This window comes from Lolium rigidum, chromosome 7 (assembly GCF_022539505.1).
Source record: "Lolium rigidum isolate FL_2022 chromosome 7, APGP_CSIRO_Lrig_0.1, whole genome shotgun sequence".
NCBI lineage: Eukaryota > Viridiplantae > Streptophyta > Magnoliopsida > Poales > Poaceae > Lolium > Lolium rigidum.
In genome coordinates, this window is record NC_061514.1 from 13,549,617 (window position 1) to 13,570,087 (window position 20,471).

The following is a 20,471-nucleotide window of genomic DNA, read 5'->3' on the forward strand; positions in this document are numbered from 1 at the left end:
AATCATTAATTCAGTTATCCGATTATTCGAGTTAGGACTTGGTTGGATCTCTTCGATAGCTGGCTAATTACGAGAATATGCTTGGCTATGGCTATCACGTAACCAGTGCTAGCAAGCTCAGCTGATCAAATGATCCCGAGTTGCTTGTGAGATATGTTGTTTCCTGTCTCGTGCCTCATCTGTTGCCTCTGTGTGATGTGTGTTCATCACACAAGCTTAGCCTGATGTGTGATGGTGCTTGCTCAAGCATCATTTGATGCTTGCAATGATCCATTGGATCATCCGCAAGGCTACGGTGTTTTGATTACTTGTGTAATTCATTTATCCGTATTAGCTTGCTTTATTAAATGGATAAATGATGTGAACTGCCTTGCAGATGATGATCATATTAATTGAATTAGCTAGGGCTAGTTGGATGACAACCTCCGGTTGGTACCCTAGCCCTCTACTGAACCCTACTCGGGTGATGATGTGGTGGCTTAAGATTTTGGTTATGGGTTGAGGTGGCCACGGCAGCTCTTTGATCGTTGTCATGGGTAGCTCCCTCTCATCGTGGCTTGTTGTGACTTGGTGGATACAACTACGGCAATCCCTGTTGGGTTTCCAGTGCTCTTTGCTGTTGACAAACTAAAATAGGCACAAGTGCCTATCTGTCTGATGGTTAGCAGACCATGTAATGCTAGGTAAGTTGGAATGGCTAATTAGGATCAAATCCATGATGGATTTCTCTGGTTGTGTCACTGTGTTGACACCACCAATGTTCCCTGGGTTATTTTCCTTCTAGCCTTTGCTTTATTTACTGGCACCAAATGGTTTTGCAACCAAGTGATGATACATCCAGGGTTTCCTACCCTTATTTGATTCTGTGATGCATGTGTATGCTTATTGATGAGCAAAGCATGTGTTTGCTCAGGTTCTTTTGTGTATACCTCACTCCAGCTCCTAGAAAATGAGTGTTGGTGTAGAGGATTGCTTCTGTGTTGTTCTTGTGGTTGATTTACTTGCCCTGCTCCTCCTGGTGATCTTGTGAGCTTGATTCAGTGCTGTGGTGAGTTAGCAGATTGAACAGCAGTGGCTGTTCATGTGTTCTTGAGTTCTTGTGTTCTTACCAGTGAAGCCTGTCGATGAATGAGCTAGGGTTTGGCTCAAAAAGGTTATATATGATGCTCCTATGCTCTCCCTGGTCGACAGCTTGGCGCTGGTCACTTTGGTGACTCACTGATGCTGTGTGTGTGTTGTGCCACATGCACTAGCAGTGCCTGGGTGTTGAGCATGCACACCTGATGTGTGTGCTGCTTGTGTGTCTGTGTGAACCAGATACTTTGCACTTGGGGCATTGAGAGGATCAGCTCGGCAGAGTTGATCATATCTGCTTATTTTCCTTTGTTTCTAACCTGCCAAGTGGCTATGCCACTTGGCATAACTCTTCTTTTGTTGTGAGTATGTGCAGGGATCATCAATTGAACAAAAATGGACAAGGACTTCATCAAATACAAGATCAAATGAGGATGACCTTGTAGAATTTAGACTAGGACTATTAACTTGTAATTTTTCTTTATTTTCTATTCTGCCCATTTATGTAATGTGTTGTATTATTCTTTTATTTCACTTATGAATATTGTAATGACATTGTAATTTGTGTGATGATCAATAAAGCTCAAAATTTTCTCTAATGAGCTTTACTTTAATATAATTGTTCATCTTATTTATTATTGATCATTTACTTAATGAATTTCCTCAATTGAATTATTTAAGTAATTATTTAATGTTTGAATTTGAAATTCAAATTCAACCTTGGTTTGAATTCAACCATGTCATATCATTTGGAATTCAATCATGCAAACTCTCCTCTCTCATCTCAAAACCCTAACTAGTGAAGTGAGAAACAAGTTTGTCGCACTCTCAAAACCCTAACCCTGTAAGGTGTCGAGAGAGAAACTTGTCCCCCTTCGATGCAGTTTTTGTTTAAAAGCGCGAAATTTCCCCAGAATTTACTATGCAATGCACATCCCTTTATAAAATCTACCCCTCGATCGTCTCTAAACCTGGGACATTACACCGGGGTTCCCAGTTATCCCTACACTAGTGGTAACGCTCCAAATAACGTTTGTTGGGTGAACAAATTACAGTTGTACAATTGATAATTGTGAGGGCATCACAATGCATGCTATGATAAGATAAAGATTACTGTAGTATTTAATTGGGCATTACAACAGAATACATAGACCGTAATCCAACTGCGTCTATGACTAATAATCCACCTTGAGGTTATCATCCGAAGCCCTTCCAGTATTAAGTTGCAAGCAACAGACTATCACATTAAGCAATGTGCGTAAATTAAACAATATAATTAGCCTCGGATAAAACATTGTTGTTTTCTCCCTATTAGCAACATCACATCTACAATCTTAGAAGTTAAACGTCACTCTCCCAAAAAACTAGAGGCATGAACCTACTATCAAGCATAAATACCCCCTCTTGGAGATACAGGCAACTAGTTGATCAGGGTAACTAAAAGTACCGGAGAGCATGCAAGATCTTAAATAATAGTAGTATGATAATATGATGAACAATCTGATCAAAATTCAACAATTTATCGGATCCCAACAAACACAAAACCAATTACATCATATGGATCTCAATCATGTAAGGCAACTCATGAGATCGTTGTCTTAAAGTACATGGGAAAGAGAGTACCAACTAGCTACAGTCGAGAACCCGTAGTCCAGGGGGGACTACTCACGAACCATCATAGATTCGAAGTGGAGGCGGTGGAGTCGATGGAGATGGCTCCGGGGGTAAATCCCCGTCCCGGCAGGGTGCCGGAACAGGAACTTCTAACCTCCGAAACTCGTCTGGACGAAGATGGCGGTTACGGAACTTTTCGTGGACGGAGGCTTGTATATTCAGGGTTTTCTCGTCGGGAGCTTTATATAGGCCGAGGATTTAGGTCGGTGGGGTGCCTGGTGGCCCGACACCTACCCTAGGCGCGGGCTAGGTCCAGGCCGCGCCTAGGGGTGGTTTGGGCGCCCAGCTGCACCTCTTCGACTCCCCTTCGGACTTCGTCTTCGTTTCGGTGAAATATTGACTTCAGCTTTTGTTTCATCCAATTCCGAGAATATTTTCTGTACAACTTTTTCGATATACAAAAATACCAGAAAACAGGGAACTGACACTGTGGCATCTTGTTAATAGGTTAGTGCCGGAAATCATATAAAAGTGCAATGAAGTATGAGCAAAACATATAGGATTAGTGTAAAATAAGCATGGAGCATCAAAAATTATAGATACATTTAAGACGTATCACGGGCCCACTCTCAGGACACCTGGGCGTTGGACACCGACCATTGTTTTGCAAAAAGACACTTCAGATTTCCCCAATCCTTGCCGCCGACCCTTCTCCCCTCCCTCCCCCGTGTTGCACCTGCTCCTTATTCGCCGGAGCAACAAGGCCACAGCTCTTGCTCCTCCCAGCGCGAGGTCTCGACCATTGACCCTGCTGCTCCCCTGCTCCCGGCGTGAAGGGCCAAGGCAGAGCGAATGGATCGAGTGGCAGCACGTGGGGTCAACAACGGTGGGTGGGCATGTCCTACTGGTGGATCGAAGTGTCAATGGAGGGATCTGGCAACCGGAGCAATGCAGCGCTGCTGCAGGCCGGCTCTTTCGGAACTGGCAGTGAGCAACGCCTCGCCGGCGGGAGGCTCGCTGCCCCCTGTCGTTCTTCGCCGCCCAGTACTAGAGACCTTTCCCCACCGATGAAACTTCGCTCCGACAGGTTCTCCAGATGCAGGGAGGCCACGACCATCCACCGCCTTCGCGGTGTGCCGCTGGAATTGGAGCCCGAGGGGAAGGGCAGGACGACCTCCGTGAGGTCATCCACATCGCTGTGGTGCGGCGTGCGTGCGGGAGATGGAGGGCGACACCCGACGGGGAGGTGGGCGCGGGGGTGGCGGCGAAACTCACCGGAGGAAGCCTGGCATCCTCGCCGATGCGTGAACGGAGGAGGAGGCGCTCCAGCGGGATCCCTATCTCTTTGCAGTTTAGCCCTTTTAATTTTTTATTAATCAGAAATAGTACTTGAGGGAAGTAGGTGGCTGACACATGGGGTCAAATGTAGGCCACCTCAGCAAAATACGAGACTCTACCCTCGCGAGTGACTGATACGAGCTGTGCGCTATCTTTGATTACCATCTATTTCGTATTTCTATGTACAGTGATGGAGGCGGGCTAGGGACCAAGTTTAAGTACCTAGGGTGTATTTTACTCTGAAAAAAATAAGTTGCATCCTCCTCGGCTTCTCCCATGAGCCACCCGTCTTATTAAGGTCCAAGTTAGAAGATGGGTAGCTTATGAATTTATGCTAGCAAAAGTACGTACCGGACTCTGGTGGCAGCTATTCCCACCTCCTATAACACGTAACCGAGCCCTATACCAAGAGGTATTGTTCTCCCTATCTTTTTCTATATGGTATCAGAAGGTTCTCTTCCCATCTAGCTGCCACCACCGGTGCTACTTGCTACTCGCCGTGCCGCCGTCAGAACTTTGCCGCTCGACCCACCACGTTTAGGATCAGGAATACGATCGCCGCTAGGTCTCTCCCTGCCGAGATTCCTTACACCAAACCACACAAGTGGTCGAGGAAGAAGGGTCCAGGTTTGTGTTAGACCAAGACCCTTCTTCCTCGGCCGCTTGTGTGGTTTTGACTCGAGCTCGTCCGAGAGGGATGTGTGAGCGTGTGGCGTGCTCACTGCGTCAAAGGGCCAGTGGCGCCGGGGAGTGGCTGCGGTGGCTGCAACGACCTACCGGCCGAGTCCTTGTACACGTCCAGCCCGGTGTGGCTTGATTGCGAGCGTCTTGACTGACTAGGGAGCTAAGAGCATCTCCAGCCGCGTCCCCCAAACCGTCCCCCAAACCGCGCCGGATTGAGCGTTTGGGGGACGTGTTTTGTTCGTGCCGCCTTTGGGGGACGTCGCTCCCCAGCCGCGTCCCCCAAACGCCGCCCCAAACATTAAAAGTACTTTTTTTGGCTAGAAAAAACTATTTACTAATATTCAAATCGGTTGAACATAAACAAATTATATATAAAACTTCGGAAAAATATAATAAAATACATATAAACTATCTACTTCTTCTTCTTCGCTGATGGCCCCGCCTCGTCGTCGTCATCGCGGTGGCGCTTCCTGCTCGTCACCTCTTCCGAAGAGGCGGTGTCGGCGCCCGACGCGTCGGAGTCCTCCTCGTCGTCGGCGGTGCTCGTCGGCTGCGCCTTTGCCTTGGCCTTGGCCTTGGCCTTGGCCGCCTTCGCCTTCGCACGGGCCACCGCCGCCGCCGCGTCCTCGCTCTCTTCTTCCTCCGCGTCCTCCTCCCAGCTCAGCCATTCCTCCTCGCTGTCAACTGGCGGCGGGGAATCGTCGCCGCTGCTCGGCGTCCTGGCTCTCTCCCACCAATGGCGCCAGCCAGCAGGCTTTCCCTCGCTGGAGGTGTCGGACGGGAGCTGGGAGATGTAGCTCATCGTCGCTGGAGGTGTCGGATGAAGGCTTGGATGAATGGTGGCGTGCGTACGGCGTACGTACGGGTCTTATTGAGCGCGGATGAACGGCGGCGCAGAAGTCGAAGAGAGCAGCGGTTGCTCTTCCGAGGAGTCGGCGCTCTATTCCGGCGGGGTTGGCGCGTCGTCGACGCGATTGCCAATGCGACGGTTCCGCTTCCTGGCAACTGCACCGTCGCTACGTATGTGGCGGTTGAGCGTCCGAGCCGCTGACGGGTCGGCCCCGCGCCTCCTCGCCTCTCATTTCGTTGTGTCCGGCGTGCCCGGTGCGTCCCCTGTGGGACGGGGACGGGCTCGGGACGCCGGACACCGTATCGGGCCGCGCCGGACAAAAAGGGTCTTTAGAGCGCGCGGCTGGGAACGTTTTTTTGTCCGGCGCGCCCCAAATCGCTTTGGGGGACGGTTTGGGGGACGCGACTGGAGATGCTCTAAGCCATTTCGGTGTGGATCGAGCTGGACTGTCCGGGCCGTAGGTTGCTGATTCTCAACCAATCCCTTGTCCGGCCGGCCCACCAGCACTATTACAATAGCGATAGCAAATGGTCGAAGTTCTTGACCACACCTGTTGTGGGAGTTTTCATCTTCCTGGCTTCCGAATACGATGAACCAGATCAGGTCGAGGCTGCAGATCGAACAGAAACTTCACCGTGAGCTCAGTCGTGTACCGGCGACCATCAGAGGAAAAAATCAAGCGAACCAGGGAAACGCAGATTGATCGCGTGTGCAAATCTAGCGACCAGTGGGGCATAATAATCTTGGCTGGATTCAGCATACGTCCAACTGGCCTCCACTTTAGCAACCAAGCTTTACGACGTCCTCTCTAAGCCTTAACTTGCAGACTCTGTCTTGGACATTTCGCGACAGAGGGGAAATAGTCCAAAAGCTTGCCAAGACGCCAACCTTTTCGCCCTTTTGGATACTAGATGACCTGTTGCGCTATCGCGCAAATGGCATTATCAAGTAAGAATTTAAACCATAAGGATCAGCTTATTATAGGATCATAGCAGAACTATGGTAAAAGGAGGGCCGCTGGGTTGGCTGAGCTCCATTAGAATCCGATGGCATGCACTGGAGGAAATGTCCTCGACAGCCCCTTTGCCCTCCTTTGGTTACTCCCTCTGACCCATTCGATGGTTCCTTCCGCCTCTCGGATGTATTCCTCTTCCTCTTCCGACCCCTTGGACCCACCCAACATCCTTGTTGTTACAGGTCTGGATTGAACATATATTAAGCAAACTAAAGAACATTTATTTGATACAAGCAAAGGAAATATTAAATAGAATAGCAAACATTTATCAAGCAAAGTAACAGAACATATGTCGATTTTATACATATACATTCAACCATTTTTCTTACTCAGTGAATAGTAGTGGCAGCAGGTACAAACTAATTTATACATAAATAAAGTAGGCCAACAATAGCATAGGTACAAAACATTACTTAAGGATAGTACTACCATAGGTACATTATAGAACTCAAGTGATGGTACTTATGTGTGCAGTCTGTGAAAATGTTCTCAAATTTATAATGGAGCATTTGAAACCCTCCTGCAACGATTCTGCAGGAATTTGCTAATCATCCGCTTCCAGATTAACACCTACGTTATAGCATTACATCAGTGTGAATGGCCCAAACTCTTCTGCCTCTGGATCGTCCGGTTAACAAAAGGCTGGAGCTACATACAATAATAGTTGAAGGAACAGATCTTTTTGGTGAGTCCAAATAACACTTCTATACTCCTTGACGTTTGCCGATGATCCCGGATGGTAACCATCTGTATCAAACATGCCCAAAGGGCTAAGCAAATATTCAAGCAGGCAAACAAACTATATCCATCAACTTACGGAGATGGTTTGAGACAGTTGTCCCTTTAGCCCAGACATAAAACTGACAGTAACATGTGTATCTAAACCAAAAGTCCTATTCTAACCACTATAATATATGTAATTATATAGACAAAGGAATATGAAATACAAAACTGAGATATTTCATCTCAAATAGATGCTAAAACAATTCAAATAGTCAACATGACCACATTTTTCACTGCTCAAATAGTCCCAAAATGATATATTTAGGATATCCAAGTAGGACTCGGTTTGTTAAAGAATAAGAGACGGGAGCTCTAGCTATTTGTAGACACTGCTAACATCCGAAATAGGGGTGTACATTACCGGTTTTTTGAAGCCCATACTTTATTTTTATTATAGTTATCTTCAGCATTATGAGGAGCTATTGAAGCAAAGGCACAACATGAACAACAACCAGAGCATCTTCTTTACTTTGAACCTCAAAGCTAGCACGGAAAAAAATCTAATAGAGAATAAGGGACTGCCAAAATGAACAAACTTACAAGAAATTAAAACAAAGATCTTACCAACATGCTTGCGCACCTGGCATTGATCATGTCTCCCAAGCTCAGCGGACTCAAGCAGCACCTGAAATCATCTCACATTTTATTAAAACTGAATAATCTTGTGGAGCTGAACTTATGCTAAAGTACATTCCTCTCATAACACGTCTATTAAAATATAGAGATTTTTCAGTATATATATCAAATGCAAATAGGAGTAATTTATAAATTCCAATGAATCTTGATTGCTTGTGAAACATGCTGCTGTGTCTCTACTTTGAATTGCCTGCATATTAACATAGATTCATGCTTTGGTGGCACTGTGTCTCCTTGATTTATCTAATGCATCAAAATTTGCAGGAACCTCACCAAAATCCTTAGGACTTGCCAGTACATCTAAGAAAGGATCACCTCAGAGAATTAGCTTGTATTAAAGATTATGAAGAAACAAAGATAGTTGGTCCCTTGTAACGTGAAGTGTATTATTAAGTTATAAAGTCCAATATCTCTACTGAGAACTGAGAAATAGGTCAAAGATTAATTTCTCATATGAAAAGTGCAACTCAAAGCATATTTTTGTAATTGACTTAGACTTAAGAAAATCTTAGTTGATCGAGACATAGCAAAACCATTAAAAGAACTTCAGTACGTAGCACAACCGCACAAGGATATATATCTTTTCAGAGCAACCACCTTTATTTATGATGATGACAGATGTATGTTTTCTTCTTAGAAGAAAATCGAGACCGTTGGATCTCAACCGACGTTATGATACGGACGGCACTTGTTTAGTCCCAAACTCCTTTGTATCTTCTCCCGTAATCTCTGCCTGACCCCAACACAGACTCCCGCCATATTCTCCTCAACCTTCTCCCGTCCCTGAAACCTTCACCATGTTTTTTAAACATAAGGCCAAAAGCTTAGCTTTTATAAATAAAGCCCCAACCGCATTATGCCAAACAACGTACGAATACAACTGATACGCCGCAGAGTCTGTACCTCACGCACACAACATAGCTAAATTTGCTCCCCTAGAGCAAGCTACAACAAATCAAGAGATACAAGCAAGGAACCCAGAAGAACACCACTCCATCCGAAGTAACATGAAGATCGATGTTGCTCAGGCTGGCATCCTCGCGTATAGTTTCCTAACCTTCCCCATGTTCGGCCACAGGCGAAAGCCAACACATGAAAAAAAATCGCACATAGCAACAGCAAACAAAACCTTATGACACAAGGACATGAGGGTTCAGACTTCAGACCCACCTCGGTGACAAAATGAGGAACACTGATACGGACAGGGGTATAAAAGAACTTCAGTACGTAGCACAACCGCACAAGGATATATATCTTTTCACATAACTGCATATCTTGCACTTCCGTCTCAAAAGAACAAAAATGAAACATAGGTAGTGCTTGCGGCGGCATACTAAACCTGGACGAAAAACTACAGGTGCAAATGCTGACCTTCGACTTCTTGCACGGGCACAAACTGGACGATGTCGCGTGTGGCAATCCTTCCGGTCGAGCTCTCCAGCCGCTTACCAAAGTCGGCATCTAGGATCTGCCAAAGCCAAAGGGGAACTGTCAGATAAACATTGTTGGTACTTTGTGTTAAAGCGAAATATAATGACTGCGGAACAGCGCAGCCTCTGAAAGGAAACAAGGTGTTTCCTTCTTGCCATGCTATCATTTACATTGTACAAAATGCCTGCGTGCAGCGTATTCAAGACTGAGCTGACCAACAAGTATTCCGAAAATAAAATGTCGACCACACATGAAGTGAAAACTTTACCCTCATTTGTGTGAAATCAGCAGCTCCAACCCCCACGATGAGAATGGACAACGGCAAGTCTGACGCCCTTACGATAGCATCTTTTGTTTCTTGCACGTCAGTAATAACACCATCCTGCATACAACAATGCCTCAGGTCAACTTTATGAGCTAACAGAGGCAATAAGAGGATGTCAGGTTACATACCGTGATAATGAGCAAGACAAAATATTTGTTGTTTGAATACTGCACAGCATGGTTGGCAATTTCTGCAGCTTTGGTGACCACGGGCCCAAACAAGGTTGGCCCAGCAAGAGCAACACTGTAAAGAGTAGAGGAGTAGGCAGACATGATGCCATCAACTCCAACTACCTGTGATAGGAACAGAAAAATCAGTAAACATCAACCCCGCTCAAGTTGCGCACTAACATTTGTAAGCAAAGCCACAATTAGGCCTGGAGCATTATATTCTAGCATGTGAAGCATTAGTTGATCTGTTAATACTACTTTGACTTCAATCTTAGTGTATATATTTCCAGAAGTTGATTTATAGGGAATGATCCATATTGGTGGCTGGCATATACTCTCAGAAATTAATTAAATAAATATAGACAGTGTTTCCTTCTTGCCATGCTATCATTTACATTGTACAAAATGCCTGCGTGCAGCGTATTCAAGACTGAGCTGACCAACAAGTATTCCGAAAATAAAATGTCGACCACACATGAAGTGAAAACTTTACCCTCATTTGTGTGAAATCAGCAGCTCCAACCCCCACGATGAGAATGGACAACAGCAAGTCTGACGCCCTTACGATAGCATCTTTTGTTTCTTGCACGTCAGTAATAACACCATCCTGCATACAACAATGCCCCAGGTCAACTTTATGATCTAACAGAGGCAATAAGAGGATGTCAGGTTACATACCGTGATAATGAGCAAGACAAAATATTTGTTGTTTGAATACTGCACAGCATGGTTGGCAATTTCTGCAGCTTTGGTGACCACGGGCCCAAACAAGGTTGGCCCAGCAAGAGCAACACTGTAAAGAGTAGAGGAGTAGGCAGACATGATGCCGTCAACTCCAACTACCTGTGATAGGAACAGAAAATCAGTAAACATCAACCCCGCTCAAGTTGCGCACTAACATTTGTAAGTAAAGCCACAATTAGGCCTGGAGCATTATATTCTAGCATGTGAAGCATTAGTTGATCTGTTAATACTACTTTGACTTCAATCTTAGTGTATATATATCCAGAAGTTGATTTATAGGGAATGATCCATATTGGTGGCTGGCATATACTCTCAGAAATTAATCAAATAAATATAGACAGTATCTCATCAGCCATGAATCTCACTCACCTCACAGTCATTGGTAGTTGCATTCAAGTTGAAGCAGTGAGATATAAATCCTTGTGGTATCTTTGCGCCAAAACCCCATGCAGGGAACCGCCTATCACTGTCATAAAACTGCAGAACCGGGGAGTTTGGGCTGCAGCTGAAACATATCATGCCAAGTATCTGCAGAAACAACCATCCAATACACAAAATCAAATTCAGAAATGGTACCAATAAAACTAAATGTTTAGTGACCGACCTAGTTCCACTTCCACATGTACAATAATTCTAGTTTAAGATTTTTTTTGAAAACATTCCCCAATTATTTGGTATGACAGAAAGACGGCTACATATATTCTTTCAAGTTTGAACACCGCAAGTCTCTACCGCTCTTAGAGGTTGAATGGTAACTCAAATCAGGTTATGTATATATACTTTCTGAAAATGTACACTTTTTTTCTAAATTTGTGAGACAAAAGTAAAAAAAAAAAGCTATATGGCATATACAACGGTATCATCACGAAGGCTGCAACACACTGATTCGTGACAAATCTAACAACTATTCTCAGGTTTCATGAAACAAAAATGCTCAAAAAGAATGTAATGCAGAGTGCAGAAATTTCAGTTACATGCTGACACAACATCATTGTTCAAAGAATGCTTGGGCTGCAACTGAAACATATCATGCCAAGTATCTTCAGAAAAGTACCAAATGGCTAGTGGAATGGATCAGATAACCACATATGCACTGAACTCATGAATAAACTTACCATATAACACATACGCCATGGATCAGATAACCTCCTCCGTCCCAGCGCCACCCCTTGCCGCTCCTCCACCTCCGGCGATGGGTGAGAGGCCCGACGGCGATGGTGGCTCGTGGTCGATCGTGGCGGAGCTCGCCGACCGTCGCCATAGCCGGTCTCCCAGCGCCACCTCCTCTTCTTCTTTTCCTCCCCGTGGAGGCGCTTGTCGACGGGCCCTGGCCGCCGCCGCCGGTCTCCCCGCGCCCGCGACGAACCAGGTCAGCCCAGCCCAGCCCCGCGTGCCTTCTCCTGGTCCTCCCCAACCTCCTACGCGACAAGGACGAGGAGCGGGCGTTGTTCCTCCATGTGCGCCGCCACGGCCGCGAAGAAAAGGCGATCTACGGCTGCTCGCCTCCACAAGATCATCTGCGTGCGGCGACGAGGTGGTCGGGGACGAGGAGGACTCGGAGGAGCTCTTCTACGAGTCGCCGACCGCATCCTCTCCTCCTCAGCCTCCTCCACCTCCTCCGACGACGACGCCCGCGCGCGCAGCAGCAGAGCGCGCCGGCGGCGGGTACGATGCCGCCGCGCTCCACCTCTCGGACCTCCCAGCCCGCGCCCATCCGAGAGCGCCGCCACCGCCCGCTCCACCTCATGGGCCTCGCCGGGACCCTGCCCTCGCGCGATCCGCCCTCGCCGCCTCCTCCTCCCGCGATTCCAGATCGGCCCGCCCGCGCCCGACCCTCTCCGACGCGTCGGACGCCGCCACGCCGGAGGCGGTCGACCCGAGCTGCCTGATCAGGAACCTCGACGACGGCACGCAGTTCGCGGTGCGGGAGGAGGCGGGGCTCCGGGAGGTCGGCACGGGGCGGCAGCTCACCGTGGAGGAGTTCGAGGCGGCGATTGGGGGAGGGGACGACGCTCCGCCGCCGCCGCTAGGCGTGCGGTCACTGCCGCCACCGGCTCCCGTGTCCTGCCTCCGTCGGCCGGAGCGCCGCTCCCGCCGGAAAGGGGAACGGAGGAGGAGAGGAGGCTGCCATTGGGAGGAGAGGAGGAGGTGGGGATTGGGGGAGGACGAGGGAGGCTGCGATTGGGGACTGCCGGCCGATCGATCTAGGTTTTCTCCCTCACCCTCACGCGCATAGAAAGTTGACCTGAACGAGAGCGTGCGTCTGTCTCACATTGCCGGCCCCGCAGGTAGCTGGTCCCATACGTCATAGACTCTCTCAGAAAGCCAACAGGTGAGAAATCTTTTGACCGCATCGAATGGCTGTGATGAAAAGTGGGACTTGATATTTACTATTGCAACCTGATTGGACGACCCAGATTGATTTGCCCCTTTTGGTGCCTTGGTTGGCCGGGTAGTGTTGCAACATTTATAGAAGTAATGCCTACAAACCATGAATCGTGCCTCACCGGGAAAGGATAAGGATCCAGCAAGGATTCGTCGTCCCCGACGTGCATAATACCTTGCCAACCAAGGATCGGCGTGTAAAAAGTGGACATGGCCTATGAATGGTATGCCCAATTCCTCCCGCACGCACATCGTCTCTACTTGGTTGAACGATTCAACTTTAAAGTTTGAACATGGTCGGGTCTTCCATTGAGAAACGGATCAGGGTGTATTTCTAGAAGAATCGAAAGAGATTTAGTGGTGAAGCAAGGCCCGATCGAGTCCATATTGGCATTGACAGCTACATGGGACAGTGGCATGACTGCATGAGTAGAAGAAGTCTAGAAGAAACAATCCATTGAGTACTGACCCGTTATAAATTTCTCATGCGCACCGAACAGATGCATACAGTATCATCAGATGTGGCCGGCTGTTATGATAATATGCATTACGTGTGCAGTGACAGTCTAATGTTGTTAGATAGCATAACACCGCCCTTGTGTTCGACGAAAGGCAAAACACTGTAGTATAATGGAGTGACCAACCGCGCGCTCTGCAGAGTCGCAGGCCACCGCACGTACTACTAGTTACTAGCGAAATTAAGGAAACCACCGCGGAGTGGAGATGGATTAAGACGTGCAATATAAACACATCAAGTCATGATCAGATGTTAGGACTCGATCGTGAACGAACTGTCAACATGAGTTTTAAGTCCCAAAAAAGCAGATAGTTACAGTGAGTGCAGCATGACCATGAACATAAACCAATCACCGGTGCAGATTAACCTGTTCAATTACAACAGCCGCCTGCATATAGGTGCGGCCGTGCGGGTTATGTTATGAATTAATGTATTATTGCCGAAATCAAATAGTAACACTCCAGGGCCCTAGCCGCAGTGTTTGAAAACACAGAGAAGAGAAGTGCGTCGCCCTCGACTGACTGGAAACTTTCGTGAGAAAACGTCGTCTACGTTTTCCTGTCACTGTCTCTGATCTCAAGAGACGTGACCAAGATCTTCGGATGATGCAGTGAGATGACACAAAGCGCAGCGTTGACGACGGAGAAGACAAATTTGTCATACCGAACAAGCAAGCGCTTCAGCTACGAACAGGCCGCACCAGTTTTATTTAGCAACTATACTCGACGCCTCTGTAGAAGGAGATGCAATGCTCGATGTATTGATCGGATGCATATGGCGGTACATATATAGGCCACGTCCTCGACTATACAAGGAAGGAGGCGGGCCCAATAGTAAATACAAGGATATGTATCGCTATACAATAACTACAGATGATACACATCCAGATATACAAGATATGTATCTCAACACCCCCCGCAGTCGAAGCGTCGCCTGGTCGAACGCATAGACTGGACCGGAACTCCTCAAAAGATGCTGTAGGGAGACCCTTCGTCATGATATCCGCAAATTGTTGGGAGGTGGGCACATGAAGTACTCGAATGTGTCCAAGCGCCACCTGTTCCCGAACAAAGTGGATGTCCAGCTCAATATGCTTGGTGCGGCGATGGTGAACCGGGTTGGCGGAGAGGTAGACGGCAGAGACATTGTCGCAGTAGACCACGGTGGCTTTGGCGACGGGACATGAGAGCTCAACGAGGAGTTGCCGCAGCCAGGAGACCTCAGCAACCGCGTTAGCAACAGCCCGGTACTCCGCTTCGGCGCTGGAGCGAGATACCGTGGGCTGTCGCTAGACGACCAGTGAGATGAGCGAAGGGCCGAAGTAGACGCAGTAGCCAGACGTGGAGCGACGCGTGTCGGGGCAGCCTGCCCAATCGGCGTCCGAGTAGGCGACGATGTCCGTGGCGGTGGAGGCGTGGAGAGAGAGACCGAAGTCCATGGTACCACGAATGTAGCGGAGGATCCGCTTGACCGCAGCCCAATGAGGATCCCGCGGAGCGTGCATGTGAAGGCACACCCGCTGAACAGCATACTGCAGCTCGGGGCGAGTCAGGGTGAGGTACTGCAGGGCACCGACGATGGAGCGGTAAGATGACGCGTCCGTGGCCAAGGAACCGTCTGTGGCGGAGAGCTTGGACTTCGTGTCGACAGGCGTGGCCGCGGGTTTGCATCAAGCATACCAGCGCGGTCCAGGAGCTCATGGGCGTACTTGCGCTGATGGAGGAAGAAGCCGTCGGTGCGACGGACGACCTCGATGCCGAGGAAGTAGTGCAGAGGCCCCAAGTCCTTGAGGGCAAACTCAGCGCGAAGACGGTCGGTGAGCTGGCGCAGTAGGTCCGTGGAGCTGGCCATTAAGATGATGTCGTCGACGTAGAGCAGCAGGTACGCGGTGGTGGCGCCGTTGTTGTACACGAACAGCGATGCATCGGAGCGGGTGGAGCGGAAGCCGAGTTGGTGAAGAAACGCTGCGATGCGCTGGTACCAGGCGCGTGGGGCCTGCTTGAGCCCGTATAACGAGCGTGAGAGCAGGCACACATGGTCGGGGTGGGCGCTGTCGACAAACCCAGTGGGCTGCTGGCAGAAGACCTGCTCCTCGAGATGGCCATGAAGAAAGGCGTTGGAGACGTCCATCTGATGCACGGGCCATGCCGGGAGACCGCGAGTTGAAGAACGGTGCGGATCGTCCCGGGCTTGACAACCGGGGCGAAGGTGTCGGTGAAGTCGACGCCGGCGCGCTGGCGAAAACCACGAACCACCCACCGCGCCTTGTGGCGGTCGAGGGTACCGTCCGAATGCAACTTGTGCTTGAAGACCCACTTCCCGGTGATGACGTTGGCGTGAGGGGGCGGGGAACAAGCGTCCATGTCCGGTTCCGCTGCAGGGCGTCGAACTCATCATGCATGGCCGCAAACCATCGCGGGTCGCGGAGAGCAGCCCGGGCAGAGGTGGGCATAGGCGACGGCGTGGCTGGTGAAGCCGCGGAAGTCGACGCGGTGCAGACGTACTCATCCGAGGGGTACCGCGTGCTCGGGACGCGAATCCCCGCACGGGCGCGCGTGAGGGGGCCCGTCGCCGGCGGCGGAGGAGGCGGAGGCGGGGCCGAAGGCGAAGCATCGCCCGAGCTGGGGCTCGAGGGCGACGCGGTCGAGGGCGCAGATGACACGGCGGTGCCCGAGGCAGTGCTCGAGGGCGACGCGGGCGGTGTCTGGGCGAGGCGGCGGCGCCCGAGGCGGGGCTCGAGGGCGCCACGTGTGAGCCCGAGGCAGGGCTCGAGGGCGTCACCGAAGGCGTCGCAGCTGTAGTAGAGGGAGCGCGCGGAGGCGCCGCCGAGCCGTGGACCTCCACCAAGGTAGGGCCGCGACGCCGCGGACTCGCCGGGCCGCGGGAGGAGAAGTCCTCACCTGTTCCCGTGCAAAGGGAAAACAAGTGCTCATCAAAGTACACGTGCCGGGATGTGATGACGCGGTGAGAGACCGGATCATAGCAACGGTAGCCTTTGGTGTTAGCCGGGTAACCGAGAAAAACACACGGAATGGAGCGAGGTGCGAGTTTATGAGGGGTGGTGGCAGCGGTGCTAGGGAAACAACGACAACCAAAAATGCGGAGACCGTCGTATGAGGGGGGTGAGCCAAACAGGAGGTTATGTGGTGTGTAATTCCAGCGAGGGCGACACGGGCGTAGGTTGATTAGGAGGGTGGCGGTAGAGAGGGTGTCCGGCCAGAACTGAGGGGGCATGTGGGCGTGGAACAAGAGGGTACGAACGCAGTCATTAAGGGTGCGTAGGACGCGCTCGGCGCGGCCGTTCTGCTGGGAGGTGTATGGGCAAGTTAGGCGGAAGATGGTGCCGTGGGTGGAGAGGAGGGTGCGGATGGTGGTGTTGTCGAACTCCTTGCCGTTGTCAGTTTGGAGGGCGAGGATGGGACGACCGAACTGTGTGGACACATAAGAATAAAAGGCGGTGAGTGTTGAAGCAACATCAGATTTCTTACGAAGAGGAAAAGTCCAGACAAAGTGAGAAAAATCATCGAGAATAACAAGATAATAAAGAAAACCAGAATGACTCGGTATAGGGGACGTCCATACATCACTATGAAGTAATTGAAAAGGAAGAGATGCAACTCGTGGATGAAGTACTAAAAGGAAGCCGAACATGTTTGCCTAGTCGGCAGGCGTCACATGAGTGAGCCGCCATTTTATTACATGAAAAAGAAAAACCTCTCATTATTTGGCGGAGCGAGGTGGAGCTGGGATGGCCAAGACGAGCGTGCCAAAGGTCGACGCCGGCAGAGAGCGCCCGAGGTGCAGCGTGAGTGGAGGGAGACGGCTGAACGGGGTACAGGTCGCCGGGACTCTCACAGCGGTGCAAAACCATCCGGGTACGGGCGTCCTTTACAGTAAAAACCAAACTCGTCAAATTCCACAGCTACGAGTTATCGCGAGAAAGAGTTTTGACGGAAACTAAATTCTGAACAAGATGTGGTGAAACTAAGACATTATTAAGAGACAATGGTGTGGAATTAGAAGGAAAAGGAGTGGAGCCAATATGAGAGATGGGAAGACCAGCACCGTTACCGACGATGATGCGAGAGGAAGTGGATGTCGGAGATGAAGTGGAAAGGTTACCCGGGTGAGCAGCCATGTGTGCGGAGGCTCCGGTGTCCATGAACCAGTCTCCACCGCCAGGGTAAGCGCCCGACGAGGGGGCGTGCTGAAGGGCGGTGTACAGCGCGGGGTCCCAGTGGGCCGTCGGGGCCTGCGGCATCATGCCGCCGTAGACGGGAGCGTAGGGCAGGCCGGCGGGAGCCTGCGGTGGCGCGGCGAGGAAGGCCTGGTGCGTCGGCGGACGGGGGCCGACGTTGCCGGGGACGGGGGGGGGGTGCGGAACGGGCATGGTGTAGGCGTGCACGACCCCCGTCCGTGGGTTGTGTCCGCCGCCCACGGCGGAGTGGGGTGTGAGTACCCGGGGCGCGGACCGACGATGCCAGGGCCGCCGTTGTGGCCACCGCCACGGCCACCACCACGGCCACGGCGACGGCCGCGGCCACCGCCCCTCCTCCTTGGTGCCGTTGCGGCCGAGGCGCGCAGTGTGGAGGGGCGGGGTGGGCGCCGGTGGAGCTCCTCCGCCATGAGGAAGAACGCTGTTGCCGCTTGCCCATAGAGCGGTGTGAACCGCCCGGGTGCGCACACCCTTCAGCCGGCGTTCCTCCAGCCGGAGGTAGTCGACCGCCCGCTCGAACGTAGGGTTGGTCATGAGGGTGAGGTTGGAGGCGGCGTTTCCGAGGTCCTCGCTGAGGCCGGCGGTGAGGGTGGAGAGGAGGAGCTCGTCGCCAATCCGGAACCCAAGGTCCTGGAGCTCGTCGGAGATTGCCTTGAGGCGCAGGCAGTAGGCGTCCAAGGTTTGATCACCCTGGGGTGTGCCGAAGAATTCCTGCTGCAAAAAGACAACACGTTGGAGCTTGTTATTGGTGAAGAGGCCGTTGATCTTTCCCCACACCGTGCGGGCATCATCGCCTTCCCGAACGACGGTCTTGAAGATGTCCGGCGAGACGGTGAGGAAGAGCCAGCGGATGATGGTGGCGTCGATGGCCAGCCAGTCGGCGTCGCAGGCGAGGAGGTCGGCGGTGCCGTCGATGTGATCGCGCAGGTTGTACTCGCGGAAGAGGAGGTAGAAGTACGTTTTCCAGGCGAGGTAGTTGGCGGCGGAGGTGGACAGCTTGACGGGGACATGGTCGGTGATGGCGACGGCGCGGAGCTGGCCGGGGTCGGGGATGGAGGAGTCGGCGAAGGGGTTGGAGCTAGGGGTTGACATGATTAGGAAGGGGAGGCGGCGCGCGGCTGGAGAGGGAGGAGAAGCGGCGCTGCTAGGGTTTAGGGGTTGGGGGAGGGGGGGGTGCGGCGCACGGGGAGGAGAGGCGGCGCGCGGCTAGGGTTTAGGATCTAGGAGGTGTCTGATACCATGTAGAAGGAGATGCAATGCTCGATGTATTGATCGGATGCATATGGCGGTACATATATAGGCCACGTCCTCGACTATACAAGGAAGGAGGCGGGCCCAATAGTAAATACAAGGATATGCATCGCTATACAATAACTACAGATGATACACATCCAGATATACAAGATACGTATCTCAACAGCCTCGACGGTCCACACTCCATGATGTAGTTCCGAATCTTCTTCACTTTACAAACTCGGCAGATACACAGCTGCCCGATCACCACACAGTTATAAAACGGCACGCCGACGATCACCACTGATGATCATGATCCTTGATCGAGCGGCAGGCAGGCTATTATCTACAAAATGTACAGCGGAATCTCCCTCATCGGCGGCGGCGGCGCGCGTCGATCAGCAGATGACGCAGGAGTTGGGGTCCTCCTCGGCGCTGCCGGCGAAGTAGTACGGGTGCGGGTGGTGTGGCGGCGGCGGGAACCAGTACGGCAGGTACGCCACGTCCTTGCTCGGGTCCTTCCTGTCGCCGCCTTGCTTCTTGTCGTCCTTCTTCTCCTCCTTGGCCGGGCCGACGGAGACGATCTTCGCCGTGGGGAAGAGCTTGGCACGCAGCTTCTCCACGACGTCGATGGGGTCCACGGCGCCGACTACCGTCATCTTCTGCTCCTTCATGTCCACGGCGATCTGGTCGATACCTGAGGAAGCGACAGTTGTTTTCGTCAGAAGTGTCCAATTCAGACATGGATCAGTGGGTGCATGACTCTGTCCGTCTCCCTCAGTGATTAAGACGAAGCAGAGTAAGAGAGAACTGAAGCGAGCAAGAAGAAGAAGCTACCGTGAAGGGTGGAGACGGCCTTGATGGCCTTCTGCTTCTGCTTGTTGTCGTGCAGGTCCAGCTTCAGCACAACCTTCTGCAGCCGTGAGATAGCATATCAGCAAACCGAACCAACAATCATAAAGAAAATCCCAATTCGATCGACTGCAAGTGGTCACCTTCATGGCGAGAGGCGGCGGCGGGTGCAAAGGACAGTGAACGCCTCTTGTTTCAGACTGCCAAAGAACAAAGGGATATCTCGGAGTGATGTGGGCGGTGGTGGGTGGTGGGTTTTATAGGAGTTTTGCTATACCTACGGGATCCACCTACGGGATCCACCTACGGGATCAGCCTTAAACTGGGGGCTGAAGATCCGAAAATCACGGCACCTGATTTGTTTTGGACCAACCCAGTTTCTCCACCTCAGCCCGTAACATTTTGCCATAAGAAAACTCCCCGTAAGTCTAGCATTATTGGGTTTTATAACCTGGTGTGGCCGTTGGCCGTGCTACTGTGGGACCAACACGGACATCACTGGTGGGCCCACACGCACAACACTTAACTTCCGGCGTCCCACCACCCAGAAGGTTGGGATTCATTGTAGTTGCTTTTTCGGGTGTGATTAGTTCTCAAATCTACT

The 20,471-nt window shown here is 51.0% G+C and overlaps 2 protein-coding genes across 2 annotated transcripts; both read right to left on the reverse strand.

Moving 5' to 3' along the window:
• Positions 1–9,345: 9,345 nt before the first annotated feature.
• On the reverse strand, positions 9,346–11,798 carry LOC124670921 (protein BONZAI 1-like). Its single transcript, XM_047207380.1, has 7 exons — positions 11,748–11,798; positions 11,034–11,192; positions 10,599–10,763; positions 10,414–10,527; positions 9,879–10,043; positions 9,694–9,807; positions 9,346–9,462 (listed from the first exon to the last, which is right to left on the reverse strand). Exons 1-7 carry the CDS (start codon positions 11,796–11,798, stop codon positions 9,346–9,348), a joined length of 885 nt encoding a protein of 294 aa, XP_047063336.1.
• A 7,427-nt stretch (positions 11,799–19,225) lies between these two features.
• LOC124678576 (heavy metal-associated isoprenylated plant protein 39-like) lies at positions 19,226–20,103 on the reverse strand. The gene is made up of 3 exons (XM_047214448.1): positions 20,011–20,103; positions 19,853–19,928; positions 19,226–19,712 (listed from the first exon to the last, which is right to left on the reverse strand). Exons 1-3 carry the CDS (start codon positions 20,014–20,016, stop codon positions 19,414–19,416), a joined length of 381 nt encoding a protein of 126 aa, XP_047070404.1. The 5' UTR covers positions 20,017–20,103; the 3' UTR covers positions 19,226–19,413.
• Between the last annotated feature and the right edge of the window lie 368 nt (positions 20,104–20,471).

Excerpts from the sequence above, each read along its gene's own strand:
- LOC124670921 (XM_047207380.1), bottom strand. The coding sequence starts at position 11,798 with ATGGCGTATGTGTTATATGGTAAGTTTATTCATGAGTTCAGTGCATAT. Across the intron at positions 10,764-11,033 it reads CAACTACCAATGACTGTGAG|GTAGTTGGAGTTGACGGCAT; the intron begins GTGAGTGAGATT and ends TTCCTATCACAG. Across the intron at positions 10,528-10,598 it reads TTGTCTTGCTCATTATCACG|GATGGTGTTATTACTGACGT; the intron begins GTATGTAACCTG and ends TGTTGTATGCAG.
- LOC124678576 (XM_047214448.1), bottom strand. Across the intron at positions 19,713-19,852 it reads GGCCGTCTCCACCCTTCACG|GTATCGACCAGATCGCCGTG; the intron begins GTAGCTTCTTCT and ends TCGCTTCCTCAG.